The 12,767-nt window shown below is 44.5% G+C and overlaps 1 protein-coding gene across 2 annotated transcripts in view; it reads left to right on the forward strand.

Moving 5' to 3' along the window:
* The window catches only part of LOC132415251 (C-C motif chemokine 4), a 175,088-nt gene extending 162,702 nt beyond the window's left edge, over positions 1-12,386 (forward strand). For both annotated transcript variants that reach the window (XM_059998499.1, XM_059998500.1), the window contains 3 exons: positions 10,675-10,870; positions 11,368-11,482; positions 12,057-12,386. In XM_059998499.1, the coding sequence (XP_059854482.1) occupies positions 10,795-10,870; positions 11,368-11,482; positions 12,057-12,144 (279 nt within the window). In that variant the 5' untranslated portion in view covers positions 10,675-10,794 and the 3' untranslated portion in view covers positions 12,145-12,386. The remainder of the gene's footprint in view (positions 1-10,674; positions 10,871-11,367; positions 11,483-12,056) is intronic.
* The last annotated feature ends 381 nt before the right edge of the window (positions 12,387-12,767 follow it).

Raw genomic sequence — 12,767 nt, forward strand, 5'->3', positions numbered from 1 at the left:
TCCCCAGCTCTTTATAGGCAGCCCTGATGGATGGGGAAGTGGAATCTGGGAGTGAGGAAGGAAATTTTTAAGCGTCGTGATGCTTTCACATGGTTTCATAACTCAGGGTCCGTGGCAACCACAGGGGCTCAGGATATCCAAGAATAGCAGCTGCCAGCTACGAGTCTCAGCCCGCAACACATGACTTGTTCTGGTTTCATGTGAGGAAATGGTTTCCCCTGTGAGCGGCGGCAGAGGGGTGTGTGTCCACCCAGGGCTATTCTCAGCCGGTCCCTTCCCCTCATGACTTCTCCAGCTCTGACCTTTCCACAGAGCTGAAACTGCTGCGTTTCCCCAGCTGCTCTAACCACAAGGATAGGGCAGGTGTGATACTGCCCTGGAGGGTGGCACAAGCTTCCCTTGGATGCAAGGGACTGAATCAAGGAATCCACGCTAGGGGACTAGGAAGCATGAGGTCATGTTTCTGTCATGTGTCCAGTCATCAGTCACCGAGTGACCAGGGGCACTGGGTTAAACACTAGTTGAAAATCATAAAGAGACATTAGATGCGGGTGTTAATATGTCAGAAGCCTAAACATATTTATACCCACTAACCTAGAGATCGCATTTCTAGGAAAGAGTTCTAAAGAAACAGGCCCAAATGTGGAGGCATCTTCAGGCAGGAAGGTGCTGACCCAGCCACATTTATAACTCTAAATAAGGAAACCTAAATTTTCCTCTATCAGGGAATGATAAACTCAGTTATGATATATCCACTGGAATGTTTGTTATTAAGCCCTTAAACTAAATGAAGTAGCATAAATATAATCGTAACATCAGTTGTCAAAAAGTAAGATAAAAATTATACCAACTGAATAAGATGAAGAATTATACAAATATATATGTGTATATGTGTATATACACATATACGATAAATATTGTAACCATAAATTGTGTGTGTGTATACACACACAGAGATATATGGTCTAGGCATGGAAAAAATAAAAAACATTGGCAATAAATGCCCAAAGCATCATTAGTACTTAACGCTGTGTGACGGATGAATGGGCGATTTTGTTTTCCTTTTTTTCTGGAATTTTCTCTTTTTTTTTTTTGGAGTAAGAATGTATTACCTTCCTGGTCAGCCCACAGATTTATGAACACATTCTGTCTTAAAACATTTCCAACACCACCGGTTGGAAGGTAGGTTGTTGGCAGATGTTTAATTTGAAAGAATTTTTGGATAAATATACTAAGGTTTCTTTCGAATGGTCTTTGCTAAAATGAAGTCTTGATTTCCATTTCTCTGAACTATTTTGAGGAACCTGTAAGATATTTACATAAGTAATGCCAAATTCGGAGCAGTGTTCCTTTCCTATTCTTTTCAACTCATAATTTCAGTGGTGTGAAAGAGTCTACTTTCTTAGCCAGATGTATATATTTTCTTTTCCATCCTTTATTGTTACAGAATTAGTGGGCATAAATCACATTTTACATTGAGAAATAGATTTAGTTCTTTCTAGTGATCTTTTAAAAAATGTTATTGAAGTATAGTTGATTTACAATATTGTGTTGATTTCTGCTGTACAGCAAAGTGATTCAGTTATACACATATATATATATATATTCTTTTGAATTATGGTTTATCTTTTCTAATGATCTTTATCCTCTAGGTGCCCCCAGTCTAGTAGGAGCAGGTAGAGTATAAACAGATAACCACAGCACTTAACAGAAACTGCTAAGATTCTCAGGAGAAAAATAAATGAAAGCTCAGAATGTGAGGAAGAGGGAGTCATGGTCTCCCTTGGGAGGATAGGGAAAGGCGTCACGGAAGGGATGGAATTTTGATTGGGTCTTGAAAGAGACACAGGATTTGAACATATATAGATGGGGTGGCAGTAGATGGCCTGGCCTGCTAATGCAGAGTCACAGGTGTGAAATTGCTGGGTCAGAGGGAGGAGTGAGTCCTTCAGAGTAGCTGCACGGTGGAGGGGCAAATATGGATGAAGAAGCTGCATTAGGACCAAACCAAGAGGGCTTTGAATTCCCCCAAAAGGAGTTAGAACAATGGAGGAGATAAGACATAAGCAGAGTGAGACCACACCTGAGGAATTCTGTCCTTCCTGTGTCCGTAGAGTTACTTCTCTTAAAACACATGGGCTGTGTTTCCATCCCATCCCTATGATTGCTAATGCTGGTCCGAGGGAGGTGCAGCAAAGGCAAGATTTGGGGCAATGGCAGGTTTCACTGGGGCTGTAGCATCCAGCTGTCTTCCTTTGTTACTGTCAATTCCAGAATATGGAGTCTATCATTTGCTTCACTGGAAACTCCAGGTCACAGACAATGCCTCCTCCTCAACGTCCACCCCCTCTGCCCCAGCCCTCAGTCGATACCCTGAATTGAATTCCCTCATTTACTTCTTGGGGGAACCCCGTTCACACTCGTGATTTAGTTTCTGAGAGCAGGCGTCTCTGAGTTGAGGAGGTTGAGAAGAAGGAAATGGAAACTGCTGAGTCAATCACGTTTCTGATAACGGACTTTATTATTTAGCTCTGCCATTGCAGCACTTTCCACATTGTGTGATAGTTATCTTTGTAATTGTCTCTTCAAAAATCTAGACCTGTTGATTTTATTTATTTTTAGATTATTATTGGAGTATAGTGGATTTACAATGTTGTGTTAGTTTCTGGTGTACAGCAAAGTGATTCAGTTATATATATTCTTTCATATTCTTTTCTGTTAAGGTTTATTCCAAGATATTGGAATATAGTTCCCTGTGCTATAAGTAGGTCCTTGTTATTTTATATATAGTAGTTTGTATCTACTAATCCCAAACTCCTTAATTTATCCCTTCCACAACCCTGCCCCTGCCCTTCCCCTTTGGTAACCATAAGTTTGTTTTCTATGTCTGTGAGTCTGTTTCTGTTTTATAAATAAGTTCATTTGTATCATAGTTTAGATTCCACATATAAGTGATATCATACGATATTTGTCTTTCTCTGACTTACTCACTTAGTATGGTAATCTCTAGGTCCATCCATGTTGCAGCAAATGGCATTATTTCATTCTTTATGGCTGAGTAGTATTCCATTGTGCATGCATATGTGTGTGTGTGTGTGTTTGTGTGTCTGTATACCACATCTTCTTTATTCATTCATCTGTCAATAGACATTTAGGTTGCTTCCACGTCTTAGCTATTGAAAATAGTTCTGCTGTGAACATTGGGGTGCTTATTTCTTTTCCAGTTAGAGTTTTCATCTTTTCCGGATACATGCCCAGGAGTGGGATTTCTGGATCATATGGTAACTCTATTTTTTGTTATTTAAGGAACCTCCATACTGTTTTCCATAGTGGTTGTACAAATTTATATTCCCACCAACAGTGTAAGAGGGTTCCTTTTCTCCACACCCTCTCAGCATTTATTATTTGTAGACATTTTAATGATGGCTATTTTGACCGGTGTGAGGTGATACCTCATTGTACTTTTGATTTGCATTTCTCTAATAATTAGTGATGTTGAGCATCTTTTCATGTGCCTATTGAATGTCCTGTTGATTTTAAACCAAATTCATACCATGTCTTGGTGGACTTAAACCAAATTCTAACACATGTTGATTATAACATGGTTAATTTTCTGACATAGTCTCTATGTCTTATAATTTTATTCTTTTTGATAAATATAAAATTCTATCTTAGTGATTATATATTTGTAAGATTTTTCATATCAATCCTAAAACCAGGAAATAGCTCTTTGTCATATATGTTTTTATTTGGATCAGGAAAATAACATACTTGTATGCAGAGTATGTGCTCCGTATGCACATATTTAATGAATAATGTAAGGAAACCTTAGGATGGATGAGTTGGAAGGGTCTCAGAAATATCCTAGGAGGTAAATTAATGTTCCCAGGTAAAATGACTTGCCCAGGATCAGAGAGATGGAATTAGTCAGTTTTACATTTCAGTGTCTACATTATTTAACAATGTATCTCCAACAGTAATCGCAATGCATTAATAAGTATTTGGTGAATGAATGGTTCATTGATTTGACGAACAGTGTGTATTATGGCCAACGTCTCACTAGGGAGTTGAAATACTAATATTATATAAAGGATCAGAAAGGCCGTGGTGTCAAGGTCTTGATCTTTGGGGACCACCAAGATCTCTTACGTGGTGATCACAGAAACTGGCCAACGGTCAACATGGTGGATCCTTCAGCATGGAGGGCCTTGATTTGTGTCCTAGCTTTCTGGTTCGTTCCAGCCTCTTTGAGGCCCCACCTCAGTCCAGCAGAACATCCCAGCCACGAGAACAGGGAATTCTGGCTGAATAATTCAGGTTCTGCAACACCTCTGCCTAGTCCGGCTCTGCTCACCTCCTCATTGTTTCCTGTGCCCTGGCCCTGATGGATTGGTTTCGTTCCAGTTTCCGGTCCCATAGCTCTACATCCCCAGGCGTCAATCTCAGCTCTCTCCCTTTGGCAGCAGTGGTTCCATGGATGGGCTCATTGATAATGACACCCTTTTTTGGCCCGGCCTTGGCCTCCTTTTTTCCAGCTGTGGTCCACAGAGTCAGGCTGCAGCAGGCTTGGCCCTGCCTTTCATGTGGGCAGAGAAAATATCCTGGGGGCCCATTTCTAGCATCCTAGAGAGACAGTGTCTCACTGACGCAGCGCCTTCTTTCTGCAGCCAGGCCCTTTCCTATCTTGAGTTCTTCTTGTCATTCTCCTCTGGCCATTTTGTGTGTGTGTGTGTGTGTGTGCGTGCATGTGCACGTGCACGCAGATCAGGGCATACATCTTGGTACTGGTACCAAGATGTACTGGTCCCCTTGGTACTTGGTACCTTCCACCTGTCCCCCTGCTCCTCCTTCTGTGACTCAGTAAAAAGCATTCCCTCTTACCAGGTTTCCAAGCCAGAAAGCTGGGAGTCACCCTGACTCCTCCCTCCCCCTCATCTCCTCCATCTATTCAACTACTGACTCTGTTGTATACTTGAAATTAAGTGTATCTACTTCTCATCTTTCCCATTGCCACTGTCTTAGGTGGGTCCTTGTCACTTCTTGTCATGACAAGAGTGTCCTGTCAATTGCTTTTTCCTCCAGTTGCCTCTCTTCAATTTGTCCAGCACAAGGCATTTGAAGTGATTTTGATCAAATCAGTCTCTGTCTCTCTCTGTTGAAAACCCTTCAAACAGTCTACCTTGTTTCCAGCATGAAATGGAAGCTTCCCCTCTGTGACCTGACCTCTGTCTCCCCCTTTGGCCTTGTTTCTTGCCACCTTCAGACTTCCTGGAAACAAAGACTCAGCTCTCTAAACTACATGTGATTCCTTAAAAATGCAGGTCTCTGCTCTGCTTTTTATGAACCAGGTGTCACTTGGCAAAGCACAATTTCCCTTTCGTGTAGATCACAGGGCAGAGTGAAATTCTATAAGCATGGGTATATCCCGTGAAAGCTGCAGAGATTAGTATTTAGACCAAATAAAGGAAACCACTGTTTAATTACCTTAATTTTCTAAGGAAAAGAGAGAAATCCATGGATTGCACTATTCAAAGACATGCAAAATGCAAAACCGAAAGATACTTTACATCATAATAACACAAATTTGGCCATTAAGCTTTAACATAAATTTATAAGAAACACATTTCCCTTTTCTGATTTATTTACGCTCTGGAGCCATACCTTCTTGGTATCATTTCAAAATCTGTCATGTACGAGCTGTGTGTTACTTACCTTCAGTAGGTTACTTACCTCTCTGTGCTTCAGTGTCCTCATGTGTGAAAGGGGATAATAACAGTACCTACCTCAGAGCACTGCTGTGAGGATGAAATGCATTAATATCTATAAAGGCTTAGAACATGACTGGCTCATAGTAAGTGTTATGTGTTAGTTACTATTATCATTATAACTGCAATATTTCAAGTAATCTATTTTATATATTTTAAAAAGCACGGGTCTCTTGTTCTTTGCCTGAATGACCCCACCCTCACACTCTTCCTGGTTAATCATCCTTCAAGTCTCAGCTCAATTTAGAATAGAGGAAGGTTAGAACAACCTGAATGGGCTAAGTAACAGATTGGTTAAATATAAATTTTGGTATAAAAGTTTGGAATATCCCCACACTGAAACATCATGCATGCTAATTTTGTTTCTTATAAAGTTTTTCTTTTTTATTAAATTTATTTATTTTTGGCTGCGTTGGGTCTTCGTTGCTGTGCGCAGGCTTTCTCTAGTTGCGGTGAGCAGGGGCTGCTCTTTGTTGTGGTGCGTGGACTTCTCATTGTCATGGCTTCTCTTGTTGCAGAGCACGGGCTCTAGGTGTGCAGGCTTCAGTAGTTGTGGCACGCGGGCTCAGTAGTTGTGGCCCACGGGCTCAGTAGTTGTGGTGCACGGGCTTAGTTGCTCCGCGGCATGTGGGATCTTCCCAGACCAGGGCTCAAACCCGTGTCCCCTGCACTGGCAGGCGGATTCTTAACCACTGCGCCACCAGGGGAGCCCTGCCCTTCACCTTTGACAGCTAAAGAGCAGGTCTGTGGCCGGTGACAAAGGCACATTTCCACTTTAAGAAGATTGGGACCATCACTGATGAATGGCTTCAACCAGCTCACTGTCCTATGGACTCCATCCTGAACCCTGCACTTCGAATAATTGTGTACTTATTTCTTCAATCTGCAATCCAGTTTCTGCTCCCATTCTCTCCAAGGGATTTGGCTACCATATCGGCAAGACTAAAGGATTTACCTTTTCTTAGTTTATTGTCTTGGCAGAACAACCATATATTCCAGATCCCCTTGGCTTTGCAGTTGCAACATTCACTCACAAGGAATTCTCTAGTTCCGGGCACTCCACTTCCTAGTGGCTAAGTCTCTTGGTCCCGACACCCAATGGTCTCTCCTACACTTGCATCTCAGCACTCTCCTTCCACAAAAGCACAGCATGTCGGGATTGCCCACCTCTGCTTCCCGCCCCTCAGCAGGATTGTAATCTCTTCTGAGAGTCTGGTACCTTCAGAGACTTCCCACGTGTGATCTCAAAGGGTCACACCTGTCAAAGAAGTTTGGTCATCTCTGGACCAGGAGTTGGAAGAAATTGGGTCTTGACACATATCCTATGTAACCTTAATCAAGTTTTTTAACTTTTCTAGGTCTTGCTTCCTAATCTGAGCCATGGCAAAACAGATTGGGATCAGATAAAACCATAGACATGGATATGCTGAGGGAAATCCAAAGACCTTTGGAAGGTCTTGTTACTGCTGTGGCCACTGGTCCTGCTTTCAGGACCACTGGGGAGGCTGGGAGGACAAAATGACAAAACAGATGTGAAAATTCCCAGGATGGAGTTTCGAGCACAGTGGCCGTCAAGGGCGTGGGAGGGGAAACCTCTTATCAGCACGAGTGAGGGGAAGTGGAGGACTTCCCTGCTCAGGAGTGAGGGGGTGGCCCACAGTATGCCCGTGGGGCTCTCTGGAACCATGGTTAACTCTCGCTGGCAATTCTCACATCCCTGAGCTGGAAAGAGCTGAGTCCTAGAATAGTATCCTTTACCATGAAACCACTGGGCATGTGGGTTGAGGAAGAAGGAGGAGGAGTGACTCCCATCAAGGCTGGGGAATCATATTCTGGATAGAGTGTCAGATGCCTAGTTAATTCATACTTCATTTGACTAAATGGACTTCATGTCCAGAGTCCATATTACCTATCACACCCCCTCCCATTAAAACTGGTAGTTTGAGCTGCCTCTGGACACTTATTAATACCTACTGTGTAGGGCTTCCCTGGTGGTGCAGTGGTTAAGAATCCGCCTGCCAATGCAGGGGACATGGGTTCAAGCCCTGGTCCGGGAAGATCCCACATGCCACGGAGCAGCTAAGCCTGTCCGCCACTACTACTGAGCCTGCACTCTACAGCCTGCGAACCACAACTACTGAGCCCAAGTGCCACAACTACTGAAGCCCGCGCACCTAGAGCCTATGCTCTGCAACAAGAGAAGCCACCCAATGCGAAGCCCAAGCACTGCAACAAAGTGTAGCCCCCGCTCACCACAACCAGAGAAAAGCTCACGCACGGCAACAAAGACCCAAGGCAGCCAAAAATAAAAATAAATAAATAAAATTTAAAAATACCTACTGTGTACACAGAGATAAGCATAACCCAGTTTCTGCATTAAGGAACTCCCTTTCTAGGAGCGGAGACAACCAAGTAGGCAGATATTTTATAGGTGATGTGATGGAGGTAGCACAAAGGGAGGTACAGAGTTCAGTTGGAAGAGAGGTCAGGGAAGGTTCTCTAGAGGAGATGAGCACTTTTTTGGTTGTGTATTTGAGAGGCATTTGTTATCATTCTCTATCGACTATTACTTAGAAATGGCCTCAATGTATAAACCTTGGAGGCCATTGATTTAGCTAAACATTTTGACACAAGCCTTTGTACTCCCTGTGTGAACGTTCACTGGTGTGAACACAGCATTATTGTTAAGACCTTCATGAATAAAAAAATTTTGCCTGCATGAGCCAAAGATCAAATCTAAGGCTAGGAGGCAAAAATCAACAAACGCACTGCGTGGCTAATCACCCACTCTTATCTATCATCATTCTTCTTATGTATTTTTATAAGAGTTATGTCCTTCCATGGCTTGAAGATCAGCGCTCCCCACTCATGTAGACGGAGGTCTCCACGTCAAGGGCTCTTCCTTAGTGCACAGTGGATTTAGTCTTGACCTGGAACTATTCATTTACAGCCAAGAGATGGCTTTCTCCATCCTTTGGGCTCTCTGACATTTTGTTTCTACCTCTGACATGACACATACCTTATTCCATCTCACGAGACAGTGATTTCTGTCACTGTCAGCACCATCACTAGACTAAGGACTCTGAGGGCAGCGATGGGTCGTCATTCAGCTCTGTCTGTCCTGACAAAGAACAGGTGACTACTCAATTGGGTTGAATGGAAATGCCAGGATAACGAAGTTTGTGTAGATTCCGGGTACCACGAGACACATCCTTCTTCCCTTGAAGCAAGGTTCTTGACGCATGAAGATGAAACTCCATCAACCAGGAGAGACCACGAGAGATACTTGCATAAGTGATATCAGAGATTGTAGAGTGTTAGAGTTGGGGATGGGGGTCTTGGTGAAGATCAGAACACTTGAAGCAAGACTCACAGGAAGAAAGGAGTGAGGACAGAAAGGATAAAGAAAAGAAGTACAGTCTGTGTGCATGTGTAGGTGGTGGGAGCAGGGAGAGAGGAGAGTGATGAAGTAGGAAGACATTGTACTTTATTTAGTGACACTGAAATGCTCCGAGATGCTGCTCTGACTCCTTCTATCCCACATCTCTACAGCACCCAGGAGGCCTGGCTCCCTCTTTTCACTCTTCATTCTTCCTGTTCAAAGCAGAGGCAGGTAGCAATGTGGGACTGCGGGTGAGCAGGTGGATCAGAGTGGTTGAGCTGAAGGTGGATAGAGGTCTTGATCCCATCATCCTAATGGCCCTCATTTGCCCTGATTCATACACTACTGTATTCCTGGCCTTTGGAAGCTTCGTGTAGTCACCTTCAGGCCCACGGCAGCTGCCGAACCAGGCAGGGCTTTACAAGTACACAAGGAATTCCCTGTGGATGTCTGGGAAACACCCACAGGCTTAGATTATATACTTTATCTGTAACATAGATGAATTCACTGTCAGCTTTATCCAATTCCATGTTTATACTGGAAGAACATTCTTTATCTGGGTCTTCTAAACTTGATTCTTCCTGATTTCTTTCTCCTTTTCTGTTATTGGCCCAAGGGAGCACACTGAAATCTTGATTTCTTTTGCATTCTTTGGGACAGATGGACCACACCCCTTTCCTGTATTCAGCCCTGATAAGATGGGTCTTTGTGTGTGGCGTGGCCCCTAGGTGGCCAGCAGTTTCTCTCTCTGTGGTCACATTCTATATTTGTTCTGGAGATGACAGGGTAGAAAGAAAATGGATTTTAGAGTCAGATGAACCTCAGTCCAAATCTTGGCACTGCCACTTAACAGCTGTGTGGCCTTGAGATGATCACGGAACCCTGTTCTGTCCTCTGAATCTCATTGCTTCAGGGGAATAATCACACCCTGCTCAGGGTTATGGTAGGGTTAGATGTACGTGTATAACGCAGCTTGCCTAGTGCCTGACACATAGTAAATGTTCGCTGTGTAGAAGCTACTTCTGCTGGGGCCTTCTGCACACTGGACAGAAGCTGGACACTTTCGTTATGCCCAAGGAAATATACAGGGCACTAAAGTTCACTCTGCCTGGCAGAAGGAGGCCTGCAGTGGGACATGGAATCCTGGCTTCCTCCCCTTCTTGGGGCCAGGCCTGTGGCGACCCTAGAAAGACTGACATGAAGTCTCAAGCTTCTGGAGTTGCTAACCACCAAGAGCGTGATGGTTCTCATCTACAAGCCCCTTCTAGCAGGTGTGAAGGTTCTATCTTTCTTGTTGGGTTTGCAATTCTCCCCCAAGCCTCAGTCACTGCCTTTGGTATACCACTTCCCTCTAGGGTTCAGCCCACTTCTTCTCTCCTACACCTCCCTCCGCTTTCCTCCGTGATGACACTGCTGGGGAAAAGAAAGCTGTGCAGAGGTCCTCAGCCAGCTAGCTTCAGTTTCCTTATTGGCACCATGACATCATCTGTACCCTGGAAATTCCACTCTCCCCCATCTCTGTCCCAGGCCTCAGAGTTCCTATAAAGAAGGGCTCCCAACTCAGTATCAGCACAGAGCACAGAAGGGTTCTGAAGCTTCTGGGTTCTGCAGTCCGAGCTCCAGGCAAGTCTCTCCTCAACCACGACCATGAAGCTCTGCCTGACTGTCCTCTCCTTCCTCGTGCTCTCAGCTGCTTTCTGCTCTCCGGCTCTCTCAGCACCAAGTAAGTCCATTCTTCCAGCTGCCACTGAGCCAGGATGTAGGCAGCGCTGACTTTTCTAGTTGGGGCTGGTCCAACACTAACATCTGGGGATGAGACAAAAGGGAAGATTCCTAAGTAGGCTGCAGGTAAACGTAGAGTCTGGTAGACACTCAGTAATATTCAAGTTCCCGTTTTCTTAAGAAATAGCAACCCATAGACTGGTTTAAGCAAGTCCCTGTCTCTCTCTGTGCCTTGGTTTCCCCATCTGTAAAATGAAGGGAGTTAGACCTGTGCTCTAAGACCCAATACAGCCAGAACCTTCTAGAATCCTTTCGGTCTTCTCCTAGGATTCTCTATTCAGAATAAGACTCCTACTCAGAGTGGGTGGGGTTAGATACAAGGGACCATATTTGGGGATCTGGCAGATCCACAGGGATGCCCTTTGAATATCTATAACTAGAAGCCAAAATGAATAGCTCTGGGTAGAGCTTCTGTCTCACCTCGGCCTTTCTTCCCAGTGGGCTCAGACCCTCCCACTGCCTGCTGCTTCTCCTACACCCTGCGGAAGCTTCCTCGCCACTTTGTGATCGATTATTACGAGACCAGCAGTCTCTGCTCCCAGCCAGCTGTGGTGTGAGTATCAACCCTGGGGCCTTTCTTGGAGGCGAGGGTGAGGGCAGGATTAGAAAAGGGGGCCTGTTTGAGGTGAGGGGAGATGAAGCAGTAGGGAGGCAGGTGTCAGGGCTGAAGGCCTCCCTGAAAGCAGTGAGGAACAGGTCATGGTGTCACCTGCTGAGACCTGGAGAGGGCTGGGTGGGAGCTAAAGGAGGGGAAGGTGCTTTCTGGGGAGGAAGTTAGCTAGAGGCCAGGAAAACAGGGAAGGTCAAAAAGATGATAGAAGATGTGGGCTGAATTCTTAAACCATACTTAGAAAACAGGTGCCAAAGTCATTGCTAGGGGCAGCAGGGAATGAATGGGGAGATATGTCCACATTGATTGCAAAACTCATTGGTTCCTAATCTGGGCAACTCAGGAGGCCACAGCTAAACCCAAGGAGGAAGTTACAAGGAATCAGGTCCCAGCAGCACCCCAGGAAGGGTCTTCTCACCCAGTAGGCTGTGAGCATGAGCCATGGTGAAGGACAGGGAGATACCCGCCACAGGCAAGGTCCCATGGGATTCTAACCTGTCCACTCTTTGCTCCACAGATTCCAAACCAAAAAGGGCAGGCAGGTGTGCGCCAACCCCAGTGATCCCTGGGTCCAGGAGTACATGGATGACCTTGAACTGAACTGAGCCGCTCTGAGGGCGGGGCAAGTGTTCTGCAGGAAAGATCACCTGAGCCCGACGCACCCTCTCCACACTCAGGACCCCTCCCGGCAGTCCCTGTTCCTTCTCTTAATTTAATCTTTATTATGTACTATGTTATTATTGTATTTGGTGTTGTTTCCCACTATTTATGTTTGTTTTGCCGAAGGACATGTGTCCCCCATGGGGATGGTCCACCATCACTGTTTCTCTGCTATTGCGGATACATGGATAATGCAATTGAGTCCAAGTGTTAATAAAATTTTTTAAAAATGTAGACAGTTTCTTCGTGTTTTAATTTGATTTGCGGTAAAGGGAATTGCCTGCTATTATGAATAGTTTCCAAACACAATAAGAATGAGCAATTACTGAGTCCTTAATATGGGCTAAAATGTCTAGAGATACAAACTTCACTTAATACTATTAGCAAGGATTTTAACACCCTTATGAAGTAGGGACTGTTATCCTCAATTTTACGGATGTAGAAACAGAGGCACAGAGGTGATGTGACTTGCTAAGGCATGTAGGTCTGCTTGGGGTGCACCGTGAAAGGCTGATCCAAAAAGATACCTGTGCTGCTGAGGGCTATCATTTCAACATCTTGTAGGGAA

Source organism: Delphinus delphis, chromosome 19, assembly GCF_949987515.2.
Source record: "Delphinus delphis chromosome 19, mDelDel1.2, whole genome shotgun sequence".
Lineage (NCBI taxonomy): Eukaryota > Metazoa > Chordata > Mammalia > Artiodactyla > Delphinidae > Delphinus > Delphinus delphis.